The sequence below is a fragment of the Osmerus eperlanus genome, chromosome 9 (genome assembly GCF_963692335.1).
Source record: "Osmerus eperlanus chromosome 9, fOsmEpe2.1, whole genome shotgun sequence".
Taxonomy (NCBI): domain Eukaryota; kingdom Metazoa; phylum Chordata; class Actinopteri; order Osmeriformes; family Osmeridae; genus Osmerus; species Osmerus eperlanus.
Window position 1 is genome coordinate 12,508,257 of NC_085026.1, and position 22,912 is coordinate 12,531,168.

Below are 22,912 nucleotides of genomic sequence, written 5' to 3' on the forward strand. Positions count from 1 at the left end.
AAGGGTTTATTACAACAACAAAAAAACGGGACACAGACAGGGTAACACGCAGCGACAAAGGGTAATGCTAAGACAAAGAATGGACACAAAACAGGAGCCTAAATACACAGAAACAAACAAGACACAGGTGGACACAATGAAACTAATGAGAACTCAACGAGACACAGGTGAAGACAATGAGACAGGGAAACACTAGGGCAGGGCAAAACCAAAAACAACAGGGGGGCACGGCTGTGCAAACGTGCATGAGCATAAGTGCACTAACATATAATCACACTGCTTGCTTCTTAAGCACACACATATACACACATGCAGACAAACACATAACACATACACACTTACACATATACACACACTGTAAAACACAGTTAGAATTCAATTGTGCTCTCCTTGCTAAAAGCACTGCAGTAAGAGAGATTCATATTTGTAGAAAGCAGTATAAGCAGAGATTTATCTTGCGGATCAATGATTGGGGTTAAGTTTGTTGAATTATACATGTTCATATGTGTGTGTGTTTGGGGTACCACCACTACTACTCTACCCTACTCAGACTGAATGTTGGCTTTGGGTGTTGTAACCCACTTGAGGAGCAGTAGAAAACAGGACCCCCAACACCATGCCTCCACCTTCCTGTCATCACACAACACGTTACAGCACAGCAGAGCACGCACACATCCAATCTCCTGCAGGACTATATTTAGTAAAGCAATAAGGTGGCCAGCATGCCTCCTTCTCCTCATATCAGACCACATGCAAGCAGACAAATATAGGATTTTCTTCTCTCTTTTTTTTGTCTTCTTCGGAAGACACCTTCTGCTTTACGTTTCACATGAGTTTATGGAGTATGTGACCTTTTTTCTAAATGTGTTGCTCACAGCTGTAGACACATTTCTGATATTTTGAGTCTTTTTTTGTTGTTTGTTGCTGGCATGGGCATTTTTTGGTCGACAGCTGTGAAAGCTGACACCAAATAGGGCAAGCCCAGAATGAGGGCAGATCCCTACTGTGAGGATGTGAGGTCCTACACCACCCCCGCAAACTAATCACTCTGGGAAATGGTTTATTCCAATTCTAGTTTAAAATGTGAGACCTGTGAGAGGTGAACAAGCTGAGCGGGGTCAGTCTTAAAGAGTCTAAACCTAATGGCTTGTTATGAACCCTGGATGGAGAGAACGTGAGGCAGAGAGAGAGAGAGAGAGAGAGAGAGAGAGAGAGAGAGAGAGACAGAGACAGAGACAGAGACAGAGACAGAGACAGAGACAGAGACAGAGAGAGAGAGAGAGAGAGAGAGAGAGAGAGAGAGAGAGAGAGAGAGAGAGAGAGAGAGAGAGAGAGAGAGAGAGAGAGAGAGAGAGAGAGAGAGAGAGAGAGAGAGAGACAGAGACAGAGACAGAGACAGAGACAGAGACAGAGACAGAGACAGAGACAGAGACAGAGACAGAGACAGAGACAGAGACAGAGACAGAGACAGAGACAGAGACAGAGAGAGAGAGAGAGAGAGAGAGACAGACAGACAGACAGACAGACAGAGAGAGAGAGAGAGAGAGAGAGAGAGAGAGAGAGAGAGAGAGAGAGAGAGAGAGAGAGAGAGAGAGTAGTAGGCAGTAGGACATCAGATCATAGAAGAGTTCAGAGTGATTATGACAGGTGATCCCAGCTTTGCTACACTGAGGGGTTCAGACATAGGTCATGTATGCAGCTGTGCAGCCATGTTACTCAGCAGAACACAGGCCCAGTCGGCATGATGTCATTTCCATGTGCTAAGACTGAAGGGATCAATACTTCTTAAAGTGTTTACACAATTGTTTTTTTAATTTACACATCCAAGATATCAACTCCTACACTCTTGGTATTATATGTGCTTCAAGCTGAAGAACAGGCTGCCAGAGGACATATGGTGTCTGTTCGTGATCTGCCTGTCAGCAAGGCCGCTCTCTAAAGACCTGCTGCTAAAAATGTGACAGGAGCCAGAGGGAGAAGCTAGGCTTCTTTTTTCCACTGGTTGTGTGTTTATGAAGTTTCCAAAACGAATGCCCGGACTAGGGATCTCAAGAATCCCACATTGAATCCGGTGCCTCTTTAGTCTGTTTACAGATTCATGATTCAGGTTCATGGCATGCAGGATGGAGGTTCACATACCAGTATACGACTGATGTGTGATCCATCAAGAATTGAATGAGCGTTTACTGAGTGCTCATTTTCTCCTGACCAGTGTTCTGTTTCCTGGTATCAAGTGTACGACTTATAAGAAGTGGTGCTGGGGGATGAATGATAAAACAAATGTTGCCTATTGAGGTCAGACTCCTTTTAGTGTAATAATGTCTGAGAGATCATGGAGAGCCTTTAGGTGGTGGATTATGGAGTATGCCTGTCTCAACAGGTATCCAGTGTTGGAATTAGTCCACACTTACTTGAGCAATTGATAAAGAATGTCTGTTTGTGTCATGTATTTTGATGAGACTCCTTAGGCATGTCCCAACGCATCTCAAGATATATTCAGTTAGATATCTGAAGATGTTTAAAGATATTTTATGAAACGTTCAAGCTGTGTCCAAAGAAGCACCTTAAAGATGGTTAGGTTATAGCCATCTTATGGAGTTTTAGACATTTTGTGGGGTTGATAACACTTAGTATCAGCTTAACATTGTGTTGGCAAAAGAGGTTTTCACAGTTGCCTTTCAGAAAGATCTTGAACATCTGTGCTTTTAATGTTTGAATATTTTGAGATTCTCCACTCTGCGATAAAGAACATGGACAGCACCCAGCCTCCACAAGCAGCTGATATTGTTTGTAGATACCATCAGTGAGATATAACACTTTATCACCTCCTAGAAGTAAAAGCCTCGGGCTTTGTGTGTGTGTTTGTGTGCATTCACAAGCGTGTGTTTGTGTGTGTGATAAATCCTTAGTGGACAGAGAAGTGCTAATAACACATCTATGATAATGGGTGGGATGGGAGCATTGGAGGGCCAGAGGATGTTTGTCTTGCCAAGAATAGACGAGCACAAAACAACATTGTTATTCGACTGATGCCTCTTCCCTGTCTGCAAGAAATGAAGAAACCAAAGCTGTGAATAATCTCGTCCTGGCTAATTGATTAAGGACAGCTGTACGTTATATATCAAGGATTGTATGATAGCTGAATCTACTGCTCTATGGCCCTTTTCTTACTTCCTGCCCTGTCTGGCTCATGGGTAAAGAGGGATTTCTTCCCTGTCAGTTTCTCCTTGCAGCTCCACAATGTCCTGACTGCTGAGTGAAGTGAAGACCACTCCCAGTGTTTACTTGTCATGGAAACGGAAAAAAACGGTGCCCGCACACTCAATGATGAGGCTGCGATGGGTCAAAATAACAAAGACTGATGTAGCGGCTGCCCATAGCGGCCCCTCTTGAGTTTGGGACTGAATCCAGACTTCTAATTACGAACAGAAATATCAAACATTTAGATGTAACTATGTCAGTTTCTGTGTCAATTTCGACTGGAATCAAATTTTCATGAGGTGTGTAAGGTGTTATGTACCACCCCCTGCCATGCAGCCTGCACATCAAAGTTTCCATCTTTACTTTTAATGAGGTGCAGCTTATCTCAGCTCATGACAAGGGTCAGGCAAAGCTAAGCTCAGGGACTTCATTTCAGGCAGTGTTCAAGCAGAAAAATGTCAAATAATGCAACCGTGCGCTTTGTTTGAAGCCCTTCAAAACTAATTGGGAGAGAAAATAGATATTCAGAGGGATCACAATTTGATCACATGCATCAAGGACAAACGTCAAAATTGACATTTTGACACATCTACCTTGGAAGAAGGCTTTCCTGTACTGATTCATCTAAGTTGTGATCATATGATCATGGACAGGCTCAGGGATTTTAAATGGCATGTGAAAGCAAAATGCAAATGGTGGAGAGAAAGTCTTGATTTCCTGCACATTCTATCCATGGCAATAATTTATTAACTTTAAATTAATCTGTCCTCTCTCCTTCAGCAGAGAAACAATTGATTTGGTGAGGAGAAAACATGCAACTAAACATGGAAGACCAGACTTTGCACAGAGGAAAGAAGATAAAGGTTTGGAAGAGACAGATTTGTTCAGGCAGTAAAAACTGTAAAATCAGTAGATTTTACAGAATGCCTCAAATGCTCACATTGAATCACATCGGAATTATGGTATATTAGGTCTTTCCACTTTGTTCTTGTATCTTTAGCTCTCCGAGTGACTAACATTCATTAAGCATAACTGCTATTACAGTTTTTTACAATCGCTATGACCATTTTTTCAAAACTTCTAACAAGTTTCCTAAACTCTTAACGCACCAACACACCTACGACACACAATTGGCAAAACGGTTAATTTCATGCTCAAAATCACACATTGTAAACTAAACTCAAACACGAATTTTCATAACACAAAAATACACTGAACAATACACAATGTCAACACTAACACGTTCTCTTTCAACAGGAAATTTAGTCAATCATAGCACAATGTCATAAAAATATTAGGTTTCAATTCACAACAGCTGTTCACTTTGACTTTAACCAATAAGTTAGGTTTTGAACATGATGTTATCGTTCTGACATACAGTGTGAAAGCATTGGTAAATTGGGCATCGATAGTTTTGGTCGTGGTTGAGCTTGTGTGTAAAAGAAGTTCAAGCATTTTCAATTTGTTTACTCTATGCATTTTGTGTCAAAGCAACAACAAATGTGTTAATTGTATAGCCAACACAGACGGGTGTTGTGCTAACTGTGTCAAGAGTTTAGGAAACTTGTTAAAAATATTGAAAAAATAGTCTTAGCGATTGTATAATACTGTAAGTAACTACGTCTTCTGTCCACTAAGGGGCGTAGCTGAATGTTCACTGTAACCAAGTAGGCCATGGTTAAATACAGCGATGGTTTCGGAACGTAGTTTTATGCCTCCCAATGTAGGTGGCAGCGACCTCCGTAACGTAAGGAGATAACCCAAGCAAACTGTGTAGCCTACAAAACACGAATTATCTCTACTGTGAGAGAACGAATTATCTCTACTGTGAGAGAACATCTCTCACAGTAGAGATAATTCGTGTTTTGTAGGCTACACAGTTTGCTTGGGTTATCTCCTTACGTTACAATCAACATAAACTATGTTGATCACTAGACATAATTTGGTCACTTGGTGAATTTGTTTTAGCAACAAACCAAAAAATACATATAATGTGATAAACGCAAGAGAAAAGTAGGGAAGTCAACGATTTTGCAGGATGACGTTTATAATGTCACATAACATTTTTGGATTAGAAGAATTTGGACCTGGACGGATGCATATCTGTTCCCCTTGAATCACGCCTACACACTTTGCTCGTTTAAAAGTTCCCAGTCTGCTGCGCTTTTACGCACACTAAGATGTGCGTACGTACTTCCCTGTGTTGGTGCGCGCAGTGGGCTTCACTCTTTTTGCTCATATTTATCGAGAGTGTTTTAACTTTCGAGATTACATTGCTTCACACCAATGATTGTCACGCACGTATTGAGGAGACCAGCCGGGACTCGGGAAAATGTGACCCCAAAGGTCCTTGCTTTGCAGGAGTTGCCAGGAGGTACACTAAAATAGAAGAAATTCGGAATTCGGTACGGAACGTGCTGCTTTTGGACGCGGGAGATCAGTATCAGGGGACCGTGTGGTTCAACTATTACAAGGGCGAAGAGGCGGCGTATTTCATGAACAAGCTCGGATATAATGCCATGGTGGGCTACGGCATGTTGCATTTCGAAATTGCGTAGTAGTACACACCTTACACCAAGGAGTCAGAGATGTATTTCATATAAACATTACAATATTTAACAAAGGAGAATGACGCAGAGTAGAGCCAGTTAAACTTCTATAATTACAGAAAAAATCATTTTGAATGGAAACTTCACGTTTTTTTCCTGGTATTACATAGGCATTTGGGAACCATGAGTTTGACAACGGAGTGGAGGGTCTCGTCGAACCCTTTCTGCAGAAGGTAAACTTCACTGTGCTCAGTGCCAATATCAAGGCAGACCAAGTCCTGGCCCCAGCCATTAGTGGCTACTACCAACCCTACAAGGTGTTTACTGTGGACTCTGAGAAGGTGGGTGTTGTGGGTTACACCACAGCAGAAACCCCGCAGTTATCCTTACCAGGTAAACATCACTTTTCGTATATCCTTAAACTGGTTGTTAGTTGAACATCTGTCAGCATAAACTTGAGCTTAACACCCTTGACATACATTTCTACATGACCCCAACCTGACACTGCTTAACTACAGTTGAGAACGTTGAACCATACCGTTGTGTCTTTCATCTTCTAAGGTCCACACCTGAAGTTCGAGGATGAAGTGGAGGCTCTGCAGCTGCAAGTGGATAAACTTCTAACCCTGGGGGTCAATAAGGTCATTGCCGTCGGTCACTCTGGGTTTGACGTGGATAAAAAGATTGCCAAGCGAGTGAGAGGAGTAGATGTTGTGATTGGAGGACACACCAACACTTTTCTCTACACAGGTAGGTAATTGTAACTTCTCTCCCTAGTCTCACCCATATCTATCCATCTATCATCTGTGAAACAAGATAAAAGGCTCGGATAAAGGGCAAACCTCTCAGAGGACAGTATGAATGTACATGGCCCTGTTTCTCTAAACACGAGTCTGTCTGATCTGTCAGGCAGCGCCCCGTCCTCAGAGGTTCCCGCAGGTCCCTATCCATTCATGGTGCGGTCAGAGGATGGGAGAAACGTGCCGGTGGTCCAGGCTTTCGCTTTTGGGAAATACTTGGGATACCTTAAGGTGACCTTTGACCCAAAAGGGAACGTGCTGAAGGCTGCTGGGAACCCCATCCTGCTGGATAGCAACATTGCCCAGGGTAACCTGCCACCCTCAGATACCAAAGCTGGTTAAAAACTGTTGACTGTTGACAAAATAGTGTTGTCATGCTGAAGCTGTGGTACACCCAAACATGTTAGTAAAGTATGGAAGCAAATCAGTGACATAATGTTTTGAATTTTAAAAGGTATTGAATACTTAATTTTGAAATTTAAACATCACCGAATTTGTTGGTTTTGAATTCACCTCTTTAAAATTGAAATATGAATGTATTTCAATGTTAAAGAAAAGGTGAATCCAGGTGTAGCTGCAGGCAGACATAACATTGTCAATGATTTGCTTCCATAGTAGAGGTTCTGACTACTACTGTTACTTGGAAACACTTGTTTCAGACGCGGGTATTCTGGCTGAGGTGGAGGAGTGGAAGAAGAACCTGGCCCAGTTCTCTTCCGAGTTTGTGGGAAAGACCTTAGTGTACCTCAATGGTACCTTTGAAGAGTGTCGCTTCCGAGAGTGCAACCTTGGAAACCTAATCTGTGACGCTATGGTGAGTGACAAGTGTAGAGTCTTCCTCATCATCAACTAATCAGGTTTATAGATTTGTTAAACTGAGGTCCAATGGCTGTGTATTCTGGTTGGACAAATGAGACATACTGGAATCACAAAAACAAAAGAAATAGACAGTCAGGGTCTGTTAGAAGTGGCCAGAAAGTCCACACAGGTGAGGCAGAACCCATTCATAAATTCATCCCATTAGATGCTTCATTGTGCAGCAACAAAGTATGATCATAAGTGATACAGAACTATTCAAACAACTTGCTGCTGTGTAGCAGTTTGTAAACTTGTTATGGATGAACTGTCCGTTCAACATTGTCTGAAAATGTTGAGTGTACAGCCAAACACCCTGCTGTTACCATATCCTCCTGAAATCTTATGTTGTGTAAAATGATTAACAAATTCCAGGTCTCGGGGGGGGGGGGGGGGGGGGGGGTCCTCCACTGCTGTTGGGTGACTTTCTCACCATAAATCATGTCGTCATTAGTATCTGACTGAGAAGCGATGTGGGCTTTTGTATTTTAAAATGTAGTTTCCAAATTTCTCTCCCTAGATTAATCACAACATCAAGTATTCAGATGAGGTCCAGTGGAATCACGTGGGCTTGTGCATCCTGAACAGTGGAGCCATAAGAAATTCAATAGATGAACGCTACAAAAATGGTACGTCACTTTTCTGTCATGTAAATCTCATAAATAACTCATGTATCTTGCTCATGTAGATGCAAAGTCATGTGATAACCCTAACACTGCCCTCTCCCCCTTCACATTCACACATATACACATTTTTCGGACTATAAATCGCATCAGTCAAAAAATGTGTCAGGAAGAGTATTTTGTAACTCCATACAAAATACATAATCCTTGTGACATTCCATGTGACATATGAGGCAATGACTTCAATTTGTTTCTGTGATACATTGCTTACAGGAACCATCACCATGGAGGAAGTTCTTTCAGTCTTACCGTTTGGCATTACATTTGACCTGGTCCAACTGAAGGGCTCGACACTGAAAAAGGCTTTTGAACACTCAGTCAGGAGATATGGCAGTAACTCTGGAGAATTCCTCCAAGTTTCAGGTCAGTTAGGTCCATGTCAAGGCAGTAAAGGAGAAGTAAGTTGAGGATCAGGCAATAATAGTTGAAATACTTATACCACTTATGGCTTATAATTATGGCTTTTGGGGCCGTTGGCAACGCATGTTTGAATATTATGGGTTTTTTTCCAGCGAGGGGTTTTAATTGTTTTGTATTTCAGATTCTGAAGGCTTATTTCAGTGCATAATGTCTTAATATCATTATTATCCTTCTCTTACATTTTATATAGGAATCCATGTAGAATTTGACCTCTCACAACCATCTGGGGACCGAGTGACATCCCTGAGCCTGCGATGTACCCAGTGTCGAGTGCCCACGTACGAGCCCCTGGACCTAAACAGAGACTACAAGCTGGTGATGCCCTCCTACATTGTAGACGGAGGGGACGGCTTCTCCATGATCAAGGAGGAGAAACTGAAACATGACACAGGTGAGTTTAGTGTCTGACACGAAGGGACTTGTCCTACAAAGTGTAAAGTCTGCAGTTTGCTGTGTTTACCGCATACAAAAACAAAGTGAAGCATTTTCTTTTAACTGTCGGGCTGTCTCAGACCCCCCACATCGCGAAGGTTAAAAGAAAATGCTTTTTATTTATTTTTGTATTGGGTAAAATTGGGTAAACACAACGATGGTTCGTTGTGAACCTTTGGGTAATGTGACCCGAAGGCAGCACAAGGGTTAATCTAACTGGCCTCATTCCATAAATAAACAGTTTAACGTATTAAGCTAATTATTGCATTCCACAAACTCATTGTCTCCTCTAAATATCTCCTGACAATGCAAAAACTAAGTTTGAGGTGAAAATGTATCTGAGAATGTGATAATAAGTTTCCTAGTACATTTTTTCTTTGTGAAAGGAAGCCAGTCAGACTAAGGAGACGGCTTAGCAATTTAGGATGGAAGAGGGCATGTGGAAATATTTACATCATGGGTCAGTTTATGTCCAGATGTTTTACATTAAAAGGTGCCACGTTTTAGACTCATGAGGTACAGGCTCAGACCTCTCCAGCACAACCAGATGTTTTCAAACAGAGTGATAATGAAATACAACTGAGTCTCATTACCTTATCTATGCATAACCAAGAACCAATGTGGACAGTAAATAGTGTGCACTGGATGTAATGTCTGACTCTCAAGTTGACCAGAGCGTGGAGAGAGAGTGCCTGTTTCCAGATAAGAGCAGGCCTCATGGACACATGAGCGGCAGAGTGAAAGAGCTGACTGATTATTTATTCATCAAGTATGTCTGCCCTGGTAGGTGACATGGACATCAGTGTTTTCTCCAAATACCTGTCGGAGATGAAACGAGTTTACCCCACGGTCGAGGGACGCATTCGGGTCCAAAACTCTGTCTTGTCTGCCACTGCCAACCACTGCCTGGTCCTGGTTCTACTGGGCCTTCTGTCGTCCTCGTCCACAATCGTCTGAGACATTCATCTTTCTACAACAGTATTAAAAGGATAGCCACTTTAATTAATGATAATAGCACATTGGGGCATTACAGTAAACAAATATATGTGCTGACTAAACCTGTGTCACTTACTAAATAACAAATACTGTTCGATGTTGAGAATGCTTTTAATATGCTGTTGTATAAATGTTTTTGTGACATCTGGATTAGATCCTAATAACCATAAACTATGGTTATCAAACCATTGTTGTACTGGGTTTGAATGCCCTCTCTTCCACTTTCATATGATGCCAGTAAGGATTTAAGGGATGTGATATGATCATTACCAAGTGCAGAATTGTAAATCCACCTTGATGGAGTATGTCACTTTTATACAGACCTTTCTACAATTGTCTTTTATTTTAGTTGTGTCATGTTCATTGAAAGGCATCTAAAATGTTTTAGTAGTCCGTGCACAATCATATCAATTTTAGCCTGGAAGTTCACTTGTTTTGTTGTGAGGAATTCAAAAAATACCTGACAATTTCATCACAGAATCGATTTTTGATTCACACTGCTTCCTTGTTGTGGACAGGTTGTGCCTGTGCACGTCCCCTTCCCGACAGTTCAACTTTTCTCTTAACGTAAATCATCACAAGGCATTCTAAAAGGATCCAAGGTATGTACCCCTCCTCCACTCATGTTTCAGGAAGCAAGTGTCTAATTACAGGCCTCAGAACAACATGCCAATGAAAATCACATGGACTGCAAGGCTGACAGAAGCAATCCGCTTCCTTTTTACATGCAAACAGTGTTCCTCCTACATACTTCAAGTCAATCTTTCCTGTTACTGTAAGATTTCTTTCATCAAAACAGGGCTTTTATATTAAAGATTTTATTTGCTTAAATACATGAAAACTGAGTTACATCCTTCATTTCCTGCCCTTTTCTCACAGTTGCCACTTAGGTATAAAAGGAAAGGTTATGGACAGTTAATAGTAAGAATGCTCGCTGAAGGGGCAGTGGCCATAGACAAAGATCAGTGAAGTACAGATATACACATCTCCAGTTTGTCCGACACATATAAAGTCTAGTTGTGGAACAAAACAATAAATACATTCTCAATTGAAAGATACTCTCAGTCCAAGACTAGGCTGTATCCAGGAAATCAGATCATATACATCACACATGCAGAAAGGCAGGAAGCAGAAAGTGGTGATAGGTGTTCCTCTTGCTACATCCAGGGAGCCATGAGAGATGCCTCCTTCTGGGCCTGCTAGTAGAAACACCCACAAGGCAAAGGTTAACACACCAGAGGAAGTACATGAAACCAGAAATTATTAGATCTAATCAACGGCTGATTAAAAAAAAAATAAACAGGAAAACTGGAATTTTCCTTCCTTCTGCTTCGGAAATACCAAGTGATTAAAGGACTACGGTTGCTTTCCCTGACATCTTGAACTTAAGTACTTTAAGTAAAAAGAGCCAAATCCTACTATGTTTTTACACTTTATCTAGGGCACCAGCCACGGATATATACATGTAAACTATTTCAACTTCAGAACTATTTACCTTGTTTAGTTCAGGGAAGAGCTCCTGGATGGCAATATCCAACAGCACATAAGTCAGCTGTGGAATGAACAGAGCAGAGGATGAACAGCATGTGGACGCATTTCCTGTATATGCTAAGCAAGATTATAATGTGTCTGTGTTTATGCAGCGGTACAAACAGCATAAGACAAACAGTATTACAAATCTGTGAAAAAAAATATTTTAGGCACAAAAAATACATGCATTCTGTAGTGTGGATTTATTGTCGTCCGTCTCCATAAATCAGAGCACCTCAGGACACTGTTTCTCTGTCAAACTTGCTTTATGTGTTTGTAGGAAAGAGAAGGAGAGAAGACATTGCAAGGACAGACGAGATGTTTATGCACTTCAGTACCTGCTTGTTGAGGACGGGTTGTTGCAGTCCATCAAAAAGCAGACGGACTCCTTCATACTTGGCCTCTTCCCCAATACATTTACCCAGGAACTCTAAAACATTTTTTTGACTGTCAGTTTACCACCTACTTATACACAGGGATAGTTTTCTTTTGGTCACTATTTGTTTACAGACACCATTTTGCTTTCTGGGAAGAGTATGAAGCAAACAACATGAACTAGGTCATGGTGACAAACCATTCCCTTCTACAAATCATGGAATTAACTATGCCTCTTTAAAAACACAACTTTTGTTCAGCCCACAATGTAGATTCCATTTATTACAGCACATTTCTAAGGAAAACATTTTAGTATTCAAGAACAGAAAGAATTTTGCAATGCCCACACTATAAATGTGGTGCCAATGATCTCACCTGGGATGTATTTCATCATTTCCTCAAATGTCTTCTTGGCCCTCTTCTGCTTGTCTGGTAAGCAGCGTGGCTCACTGGTCTCACAGAACACTGCATCTAGTAAAACAACGCACATGGATATATTCACATCACAATGAAGGAACTGGATGTATGGAAACCAACATGGTTCCATATAGGATCTGACCAATAAGCCATATTGAGCTGTAAACGATTCTCTGAGAATCCCCACCCCATTGGCTACTTTTTATGGTCCCTGGTCAGAGGCCAGCAGGTGTGGCCTGTATGGTTCTGTTTGGGTCTGAGGATAGGTACCTCTGAGCAGTGTGATAAGCGAGACCAGCCGGTGTTCCTGGACCACCTGGTCCAGTTTCAGCTGCAGGTAGTGGTCTGTGTACGCCTCCAATGTGTTCTTGAATAGGATCTTCCCGCCCATCAGCAGGTGGTGTAGCCAATCAGGGATGTGGAACACCACTCGGCCTGTCAATCAAGGAGGCATAAGAGAGAGCGTGGTGGCACTGTACTGTAAAACTGTAAATGTAATGTAATACGGCTGATGGTGATGGTTATATATGTGAGAGTGTTTATGTGTTAAAATTGATTGGGGAGACCACACTTACCAACATACATTAAGTAGTCATACACTCCTTCCACAGTGATCATCTCCATAAAGTAGTTCTGATTGTGCCTCTTCTCTGCTGTCTCCGATCGGTTGGCATTATTCTTGAAAACCTCATTAAACAGCTATAAAACAGAAGAAAATAATAACTTATTGACTGGATGCAATGAAAAAAAATCCTATTATCTACAAATCTACACTACTAACAGAAATGTTACATTTGATTCACATTCATACTGCCAAACCGCGTCAAGCTGGTTGAGAATGTTTGTAGATGAATAAAAATAAGACTTTATTTATATAGCACATTTCATACAAGAATTGCAGCTCGATGTGCTTTACATAAAATCAATAAAAACAATAATACAAGTGATAAAAGTAATACAAATACATTTAAAATTAAAATCTAACTCAACAAAATACAAGCCGCAGTCTTTGCAGTTTCCAAAACATCTAACAACCCAGACTAGCCGCAATCTATCTGCGGTCTCTCGAATCCGTCTTAGACGGAATAATGCCAGTGTGGATTTGACCAACCTTCTTATCGTTCTCTGACGTGGGGCTCAGGATGGTCAGCTCCGGCCGGCTGGGTTTGGGTTTGGGAGACTCACAGGAGTTAAAGAAGGACTGCAGGAACGGCTCTAGATGTTGTCCTTTCTGAGGAGTGAAGAAGCACAGAGGGGTTATGAAACATGATTTCCATAAACATTTCATGACATTCACTCAAACACAGGGTCGTTTCTGTGTATTCTCTGTCTCCCTTCAAGCTAAGATAAGACTGTCCAACTTACTTCTTTAATGAGTTTGCTGGGAACAGATTTAATAATCTTTCCTGAAATACAAAAGCAAAAGCATTCCATGATGTTCTTATAGTGCTTCAAGGTTACATTGTAGCCTTATTTTAGATTTTTTTTGTATGGCACTTTGGTTAGCACTGTTATTTTTAAATGTGCTTCATGAATAAATGTGTTCTATTGATAATAACAGTTGTTCTATGTTCTAGATCTGAAACTATATACCACTGTCCTGGGGTCAAAGGTCACCATTTGCCTAAAATACATATGTTTGTCTTTTAAACCCACTGTAAATTGTATTTTATTTTTTTTATACATGTACTCAGGTCCTACCAAGATTAACATCAGGGAGCATCTTATCCAGGAACTGGGACTCCATACTATGTGGAGACAGGAAGTCAGCCAGAAGTTGACTGTTACTCAGTTCAGGGTGCTGGAGAAGTTTCTGTAAGATGGAGAGAAACATGACACCCCTCTTCCTCTTGTTAGCTGTGACTAGCTCGAGCTCTATAGCTCGTCGGTCGGTCCAAAATTGCATGGGTGTACGTAGTTGCAGCTATTGCAAATATTCTCTGGTATTTATAGTACTTCACATGACATATATATTTCTGTGTAACTGGCCTAGTTACAATATATATTTTTGTATAGATCTTAACTAGCTTGTGGTCATGTTGTACCAATTCTATTTTTGTTACCTGAAGATACTCCTGGAAGTCTTGACGTTTGGATGTCAGAAATTCATAATTCTTTGGCCCAATGATTCTTTTGGAAGGTAGCTGTGCATCAGGAAAGGATCCTATGGGGGAGTACAAACCACAACCGTGGATATAAATCCTCTGCTAAATAAATTATACATATAAATTGTGAGGGTTCTCATAATAATGAGAATGAATGACTAATAAGCCAAATGAAAATACATGTTAACCATAGATAAACTGTGATTCTATGAGTTTGTTGTATGAACTGGTCCAAGGAGGAATTCTATTATACCAAGAAGCAAAAACTACCTACCATGAAACTCAGTCAGTTTGGATTCCAGGACATAGAATTCCAGGTATCTCCTGTAGACAGACCAGTGTTCTGTCTCGTGGCCCACTGAAAAACACAAACGAGATAGATTACATTACATTGAAACCGTTTTTTGTGTGTGTTAATTTTATTTGATCATAAATTGTGGATATAAGTCAGCGTAGCAGATAGCCCTGCCATTTACAGCGAGATCTGGTCTTTCTCTCATCAGACTTAAGTCTCTCTCTCATCAGACTTAAGTCTCTCTCTCTCAGTCACACACAGTCTCACATTCTCCAACACTCACACTCACTCTCTCTCTCAAACTCACAGTCCCTCACCTGCCTTCCTGTCATTGCGCTCCACATCAATGCAAAAAACAGGGATTCTCTCCCTCTTGACCTCGTCATCAAACAGGTCTATATAGGGGATGGTAATACTCCATGCGGCCAGGTTACGGGGGGTGCTAGGCGTGCTGACCGCTTCCATAGGAGAGTCATCTTCCAGGACCATCATGGCCTCCTCTACCTGAAGAACAGAAGAGAGCTTAATGATGTGAGGACAACAGAATGTCAGTGAAATCTGAGTTAAATCAAACGGGAAGCATTGGAGCAACACAAGAAGTCTGCTATAATACAGGAAGTGCAATACCAGATTTATCTGCAAACACTAATACAGCTAGCCTGGTTACTGGAGCATCTAGTGCATTAGCTAATGGAAAAGCTATAGAAGGAGAAAACAAACACATACTGAGGTTTAGATCTGGAACAATGCTGTTGAAGAATGAAGAAACACTGTCAAACTTCGGTTCTGTTCAAGTAAACAGGTGCATACATCTTTTTTTGAGTCTGCATTGTCTGTTCTTTTTCTGGGGGGTTTTTCAACTTATATTTAATCAAAACAGACTTAAATAAATCTTTCCCTCAACCATTCCTTGAGGTCATTTATGATCAAACATATCGAGATGGATGAAACCATATGCTCCTACACAGCTGTTTCCAAACCAGTCGCATCAGATTAGTTTGGATCTCATTTAAACTTCATATCAGATTAGTGCTTTACCCAAGGGAGGAAGGACAGACAGGACTGAAACATTTTCCAGAGTGTTCAGACGGGTGCCCTTGTTCCTATCCCCTTCAAACGTCTGATGTGAACCTGCTCGTTCCTGTTGCTGACTCACCATGTCGTCCTCTCCCTCTGCAAGCCCGTGTGACGGCAACATGGCCCCTTCCATGGTGGTGCTCTTAAACACACCCTTGATCTTGCTGCCGATGCGGCTGATCCCAAACGTCTCGCCCCTCTTGGATGTGTTCCTGCAGGTGACAGGAGGGCAGGGGTCAGAGTGCGAGTGGCACCAGGGTCAGCATGCCCTCAACACAGCGCATGCAGCGAAGCGGAGGGACCGGAGAGGGAGGGGTCACAGGGAAGATCGAGGGGTTAGGAGGTCTAGGCGGAGAAGCTGGTAGGGGGTAGCCATCTTAACAGACCAAAGCAGCACGTCATTTCAAAGCCATCTCACAAACAAACGCCTGTGGTTTCTGGTTAAGGACTTGCAGGACAAACTGCTAAACCAATGAGTGGGAGCAGTTAAGAGCTGAGCACAATCACACGGTTTGATAAAATGATTGCGATGTTCGAACAGCAGCAACAACAAAAATACAATCAAACCAAAATGCATAACCAATATAACGTATTTTAAATACTCTCCATGCGGGGAAAATATTAGTTTGGATCTACTGGTGCATTATAACAGACTGTTTGAAAACACAGTACACGTAACACTAAATCCTCTATAAAGTTCATACTTTTGGAGCAGACTCAGTCAATCCACATTGAAGACAGGTGACAAAAGAGGGGGGGTCCCATGCAGAGGTGAACAGGAGTCGGGTGATCAAGGGGTGTTGATTGGGATGAGGTTGGGAGAGGGACGAAAACATCAAATGGGCTGGACATGGACCCTGGACACTTACTTGGGCGAGGCATGTCGAGGAGTAAGATAGCCAGGTGGGAGGGGGACAGAGGACTGGGCATGGAAGGGGTTAACAGATGCAGGTGAGGAGGAGCCGGTGGAGAGTGAGGACGGAGACTCGGGCCCCCAGAAACAGTCCCACTCCCAGAAACTAGACAGGCCCAGGGACAGGAAAAGTCAGGCAGGCAGGCGGGCAGGCAGAGTGAAGGTTCAGGAGATACACCAGGCCAGGCCAGGAAGTAGACAGAGCCACAGAGCCATAGACACAAGCACAGTCCGTGGCAGCGATGAATAGATGGACGAGCGGATGGGCAGATGAAAGAGAGACAGAGGAGGTTAGCCGACAGGGCTGATGGTGGTGTTCACGCATGGGGTGCCGCGGAGAAGTGCCATTCTTTACTCCTCCTTCTCCTCCTCTTCCTTCTATTTATTTCCTCTAGCTTTAGAACATAAGACTGATCTTTCTACAAGGTTAGAAGGCAGCACTGTGCCTTCGTGCCGCACGGAGGGGAAACTTCACCTGTGTCTGGAAAACTAAACCACAGACCTGAATCTAGATCCCTTTCTACATCTTGGTTGACTTTGCTAGAAAGGCAGCATAGATTCCTTACACTGCCGTTGGGTCTATATCGACATATCTCGTAAGTATATGCTGTTTAGTATACTAGACAGCTGTGTATACTTGTATATCTAGTATGCAGTGCTGACCATAGACCCTATGCAGTGGATGTAGTCACTGACTGGACACCATACTGAAGGCCAGACAGAACTATACTCACCGGATGTCATCCAAACTCAGGCTATTTCTGGAACAATAGGCACAAGGAGTTAAGCCTCTTTAACACTTTTGGTAAACCTTTGGTACATCTGATTTGGTACATCTATTATATGATATATAATATATGTACAAGAAGGATGACTAAAATAGTCTATGGATAATGGTCTTATGCTAGGTTTCAAAAAGGAGCCACTCACACATAAACACCATGTTAGTGCTGTGGTAAAGGTGCATGTCACACACACATATCTCTGTACTACAGGACAGACACTAAACAACAACAAACAGTGAAATGGTTTGAGTCTTAATCTGCAGCGAGTGAAACAGTGACACGCTGCTACAGCTGTGTTAACCAATATCCAGAAAGAACGTTGCTGTTGTTTCATCACCACAATCAGATGGCCAATTGCAGCAACAGCAGATTATGAGTCAAATAACTCCCAGGGAAGCTTTGGGTTTCCCTTCCAACTAAAACCAATGTAGCTTCCCATCAGACAGGTATGAGGAGGAAAAGCGCACCTGTGCCCCCAGGGATAACTGAAGCTTCTCTGTGGCTTCCATCTATATGAACTATTCTAACAGAGTAATGGGTACTTAATACAGACAAGCTGCACAACAGTATAGTGATTAGAGTGAACACAGACACCTAGTGTTAATACAACAGTTTAACACAGACTGAGGCTACAGAGAATTATAACAACAACACCACCCACCTACTCAGCTTGGAGTTCCTAGCTGGGGATTCAGCCCCCCTCAGAAGCTGCCGGAAGTACTGGTGAACAACAGACAGAAAGGCAGGAAATCATCTTCACAGGAAGAAGACCACATTCTCGGTCATTCTGAACTCACTGATTATCTGGACAACTCTAAAGTGTGCAGTTCATGAAGACAACGGTTTAGGTGTTTTATCATCAATTTTAAAAGAAAAAGGTAAAGTTATGTCTAGTTGTTTTTTAACAAGAGACAAACAATAGTGGCCAAGCTTAGTGTTACGCACCCTCCATTCAAAACTAAACAATGGATCAGGACATATAGGGGATCCTATATTAAGTATCTTTCCTTCCCAGAGCCTCTATTCAGACAGGGGTTTGTGGTGGACAATAGGGGCTGGCTGGGTCTAGGCGTCCAGCTGTATTCAATGAGGGCGTCTGTAGAGAGGGTAATGCATGTTGGCAGCTTGGCAAGCAGCCAGGGTGAGCTCATTTGCCAGTGGTGTGTCCAGTGCAAGTGACACGGTCGGCAGCTGTTGGGTTGCGGAGGGATCAGCGTAGCACAGAACCGTGTGTCTGAATCCTCAAAGGAGACGCTTGGCCTGATACCTACACCCATAAAAGTGGGTATTTGACATAAGAAGTGTATGTGGGATCGGGGATTGTGTCTAGGAAGTTGAGGCAGAGGGGTGCGTGACTAGAGTGGTCATTTGTTTGCCTGTTAGGTCTGACCTCATCGCTGTGACAGAACATGGGTGTGAAGACATTCTCCAGCAGAGAGAGGACATGCTCGTAGGCCTCAAACAGGCAGCGCATGGTCTGCAGCTTCACCACACCAGCATAGGGCCCCTGGGCAACTGGAGAGAGACACGGAGAAAGGCAGATCGCAGACCTGAAAACAGGCCCAGCAACCTGACAGCTTTCGAATCTTCAGGATCAACTTACAAGAGAAAGAAACCCAAATGTACACACCGACAGAACAGATTCGAGCAGGCGCACGACAAACACAGAGCAGAAACCCCATTTTGTATTGATTAAACGAATCAAACAGCAGGAAACCAATCAAATATATAATCCCGTCCACTCACTGTTTCGAATCTCCTCCACTATGAAGGGGTCAAAGCGGATCTTGTCGATGCTCTCGTCCAGACAGTAGGTCTCATATATCTGCTTCACCTCCTCGTGAAGCATCAACATCTCAGCGTCCGACAGCTCAGGACACAATATCTTATCGTTGAACTCCTCTAAGGGATGAGTTAAAAGCGAGGGCAAAGGTCAAACTAGTCGGACCAAGGTCTGGAAGGTTTTTTCTTGTGTATCTAATGGATGTAGATGCTTTGTGTTGTACAAATAAAGTTGGGATGGATTGCTTACCTACGGTGAGGCAGAACTGGAGCACATGGACGGCCCCCTCTTGTTTCAGGAAGTTCATAAAGCGGAAGAGAAGGTCCTGCTGCTCTCTGATCTCCTTTAACTCCAGTTTTAGCACCTGGGAGAGGAGAGGAAGATACAATTTGACCCACAGGCATGAATGTGTCCATGGAAGGGGGAAGATTTGGACAGTATTATAAATGATAGAAGCCTAGGTACTTACTGAAGGCTTTTTGTTGCGAGTTTCAGAGTATTTCTGCAGGAAGGGAACCAAGACTGAGGAGGGCTCTAATGCTGCCTCAGGCTGAAAAAACACAAGTTATAAAACTCTTTACATCAAATCTACAGAGTTCGATTAAATACCAGAGATAGGATAGTATCCTAGGGTGGGTAATGTACATGACATGAAACAAGCAAACAGCATTGACACAAACCATAGACACAAAAGTTAATAAATGAACAGTTAAGCAATTTGAGAAATTCCTCATAAACAATGATAACTTACTGGAGAGTTATCAATAAATATAAGAAGCAGATGGTTGACCGTGTCCTGAAATTAGGAGAGACCACACATTAGCAATTACAATCCAACAAGAACAATCTGTATCCAGTCCATTTTGTCCTCGGAGGAGCATCATTCTCTTTATGCCTGAAAATGACCTCAGCATAAAGGAAGTGACCCCTGACCTTTACGGTCTAGAGCACTCACAGGGTCAGCCAGGTAGTCCATGGAGGGAAGGAAAACAGAGCCAGCCAAGACCTCTCGTATAAGGAGAGTGAGAGATCTGAACAGTGACACAGAGACAAGGAGAGGAAGTTGGAAAATAAAGAAGAATAACCCCGGCCCCTTTTTATTTATAAGACAAGTGAGCAGTCAAGTGTAAGTTAAAGCATGACACTCCCTGCAGAGATTAAATCAAGCTGGACACTGATACAAACAGACGAAGGACAATGGTCTAAAGCTTTTCAGATTCAAAGTCAAATCTTATTGGACGGAGTCATCAATATTGCACTCAATTCTCCCCAGTGTGGAGGTACCTGCAGTCTGAGGCCTTGGGGGGCAGGACGTACGGGAAGAGCATCTCCGTCAGCCTCCTGAGGTAGAGCAGCTCGTCTCTGCGACTGCGCAGCGCCATGTGGAGGTCAGGTCCATACTCCTCCAGGGCTGCTTGCTGCAGATACTCAGCGTTCTTCACTGGGGAAGAGGAAGTGAGGGTGTGTGTGTGTGTGTGTGGGGGGGGGGGTTAAAACTTAATTCTCATGCAGAATGTGAAAGGGGAAAGAATCATGACGACTGTGATTAATCTACAACCTTTAAGTCTTGCTTTGCTGATCATCTCAATGTGCTTCATGGATACCTTGAGCAACTTTTGAGTGATTAGGGAGGCGACGTCAACCTAGAACAAGAATGACAGGATCAATGCTGCTCCGGTCTACTATGACACATCATCCATACAGTCCAATGGATCGTTTGTTATTCTCACTTTCTGTGTCCGTCGGACTAACACCGCAGCCAAGAAACGCAGAGTTACCCTCAGCTCGTCAACAAACGCCTCATCGTCTGTGATGTCCCTGCCAAGGGGATTTCAATATGTTCATATGAATTCAACTAGATTATGAAAACAAACATCATGTTTATGCATTGTAATATGAAGCACCGCAGGAAAATACCACTGCTTACCTATACCAGGGATACACAAAGTTCTCAAGAACCAATTCCAGAATCTTGAAACAAAATGCAAGTATGTCGTATGAGAAAGTGTGGAAAGAAGTAAAAAAAGAGAAGAGACTGATTTTTTCATTACTCTTACTTCTGAAAGGGAGGCATCCACTTTGGATGGAACTTTCAAGTCTAACCATGGTTGGTAGTTCTCCAACAGTAAAGTTGGCCTGTTGATTGAAAGATTGAGAGGTTTATTTTCCCCCACTATCAGGTGTTCAAACGTTCTGTTAAATATAAAAACATGTGACACAGTAACACATTTTAAAATGTCTTTCAGCTCAATACAGTCATTCACTCTTGTATAAAATGTGGCCACTTGGTGGGAGTGTAACACAAGTTGTCTTCAGTTCTAGTAATGAGCCAGTATTGGAAGATCATCTTCAAACTCATTCTCACTGTGGGCTGGAATTCACAAACATAAAAAGCCTCACCTGTGCCTTTTACATTTGATGTTCCCACAGACTGCACAGCTATGCCCCAAGGGAAACAGCTCCAGCAGATCCAGCTGTTGAGAGGGACAGAGATACACACTTCAATACACACAACACTAAGATAAACTGGGTCCTAAATATAGGTCGCTGACTATATTAGAATGTCACAATATTATAGACTATAGCTCAAATATGTTTGCATTCTGTCTTTGGAGCTCCCTACTATTTAGATTTGGCTACCTTGCTCTTTGGCTTAATGGATGGAAAGATGTTGGGCAGCAGCGATTCTGGACCCAGAGAGCAGTAGAAGGTGACGACTCCAGCCAGAAAAGACCAGAACACCATAATAATGTGCAGGTATCTGTTAACACAAAATATAATTTGTAACATGGTAAACAAACATCAAATAATACTAATCTACATAGGCTACTGTACATATTGCAATTAATTAGCCCTACAGAATATGTTTTGCCATTTGTGCTTCTATGCTGCTACAATATGCTCTTGTACATCAAATCTCTCATACGAGCAGTATTTTAATGATAACGTTAATGTTTATGAAGCTGATGTTTCTGAAGCTGTTGATTATGATAATGATGATGACGGTGCGTTTCTGTTGTTGTCGTTCCGGTCCGGACCTACGTACCTGTTCAGCAGGACTGTGGATAGGAGAAGGACCAGCAGAAGGAAGCAGAAGACCGGGTACTGGCGTCCCAACTCCCGGATTAGGTCCAACCTTATCCTGTGCCTCAGTTTCTGCAGATAGGCGCTGATGCATCCCATTGTCGTTGTCGGATCTGCTATGGTCACAAAAAAAAAACATTTATATTCCGACGTACGATAGACAGGCGGTTTCCGTTCATTATGCTGCTACATAAGCGCAACATCTAGCCTAAAATTGGATATTTGGTGTGCTCACCGTAAATGGTAGATCCGAATAGTTGGCAGTTGATTCCTTATAATGCAGAGTGGCATCCCTCTTCTATGTTGACAACGAGCAAGGCACGCTCATTGACTAAGCAATACAAGCTCAGTTGAATTAATATTCAACGCAGCTGTCCACTAAACCGATCACATGAAATTATTTTGGCTGTTTTGTCCGACACATTAAAACTAGTTTATAAAATATTTGTCGTTCTAATCACTTAGCTAGGTTACCATTGCATTTCTGCAAAAAAATGTATTCGTTCGGCTTACATGCGTTATTTGTCACTGAGACGCACCTAGTGACTCCGTCACAGCTTGATGTCATGTCCGCTTCGACTCGCTGTAACCGAGCATTTCCCCTTTTCACCA

At 42.4% G+C, this 22,912-nt stretch overlaps 2 protein-coding genes across 8 annotated transcripts; one reads left to right on the forward strand and one right to left on the reverse strand.

Annotated features, from left to right (window-relative positions):
- Positions 1 to 5,086: 5,086 nt before the first annotated feature.
- LOC134026257 (snake venom 5'-nucleotidase-like) lies at positions 5,087 to 10,767 on the forward strand. Of its 2 annotated transcripts, XM_062468827.1 has the most exons (9): positions 5,097 to 5,723; positions 5,921 to 6,143; positions 6,312 to 6,500; positions 6,660 to 6,857; positions 7,210 to 7,364; positions 7,926 to 8,034; positions 8,302 to 8,451; positions 8,699 to 8,899; positions 9,728 to 10,767. In XM_062468827.1, exons 1-9 carry the CDS (start codon positions 5,382 to 5,384, stop codon positions 9,895 to 9,897), a joined length of 1,737 nt encoding a protein of 578 aa, XP_062324811.1. In that variant the 5' UTR covers positions 5,097 to 5,381; the 3' UTR covers positions 9,898 to 10,767. The 2 variants fall into 2 exon arrangements, with proteins under 2 accessions (XP_062324812.1, XP_062324811.1); XM_062468828.1 differs by lacking the exon at positions 8,302 to 8,451 and having other exon boundaries at positions 5,087 to 5,723.
- Positions 10,768 to 10,904: 137 nt separating this feature from the next.
- On the reverse strand, positions 10,905 to 22,834 carry LOC134026256 (sorting nexin-14-like). 6 transcript variants are annotated; one of them, XM_062468823.1, is made up of 30 exons: positions 22,536 to 22,834; positions 22,263 to 22,413; positions 21,857 to 21,977; positions 21,617 to 21,690; positions 21,274 to 21,352; positions 21,144 to 21,187; positions 20,947 to 21,034; positions 20,775 to 20,859; positions 20,501 to 20,657; positions 20,172 to 20,247; positions 19,968 to 20,012; positions 19,686 to 19,766; positions 19,466 to 19,580; positions 19,180 to 19,335; positions 18,824 to 18,948; positions 18,095 to 18,153; positions 17,383 to 17,409; positions 15,815 to 15,947; positions 14,976 to 15,162; positions 14,638 to 14,721; positions 14,322 to 14,422; positions 13,960 to 14,071; positions 13,624 to 13,664; positions 13,370 to 13,489; positions 12,834 to 12,957; positions 12,529 to 12,693; positions 12,217 to 12,312; positions 11,805 to 11,896; positions 11,432 to 11,488; positions 10,905 to 11,132 (listed from the first exon to the last, which is right to left on the reverse strand). In XM_062468823.1, exons 2-30 carry the CDS (start codon positions 22,397 to 22,399, stop codon positions 11,094 to 11,096), a joined length of 2,820 nt encoding a protein of 939 aa, XP_062324807.1. In that variant the 5' UTR covers positions 22,400 to 22,413; positions 22,536 to 22,834; the 3' UTR covers positions 10,905 to 11,093. The 6 variants fall into 6 exon arrangements, with proteins under 6 accessions (XP_062324807.1, XP_062324805.1, XP_062324806.1 ...); XM_062468821.1 differs by having other exon boundaries at positions 10,905 to 11,135; XM_062468822.1 differs by having other exon boundaries at positions 10,905 to 11,135; positions 22,263 to 22,416.
- Between the last annotated feature and the right edge of the window lie 78 nt (positions 22,835 to 22,912).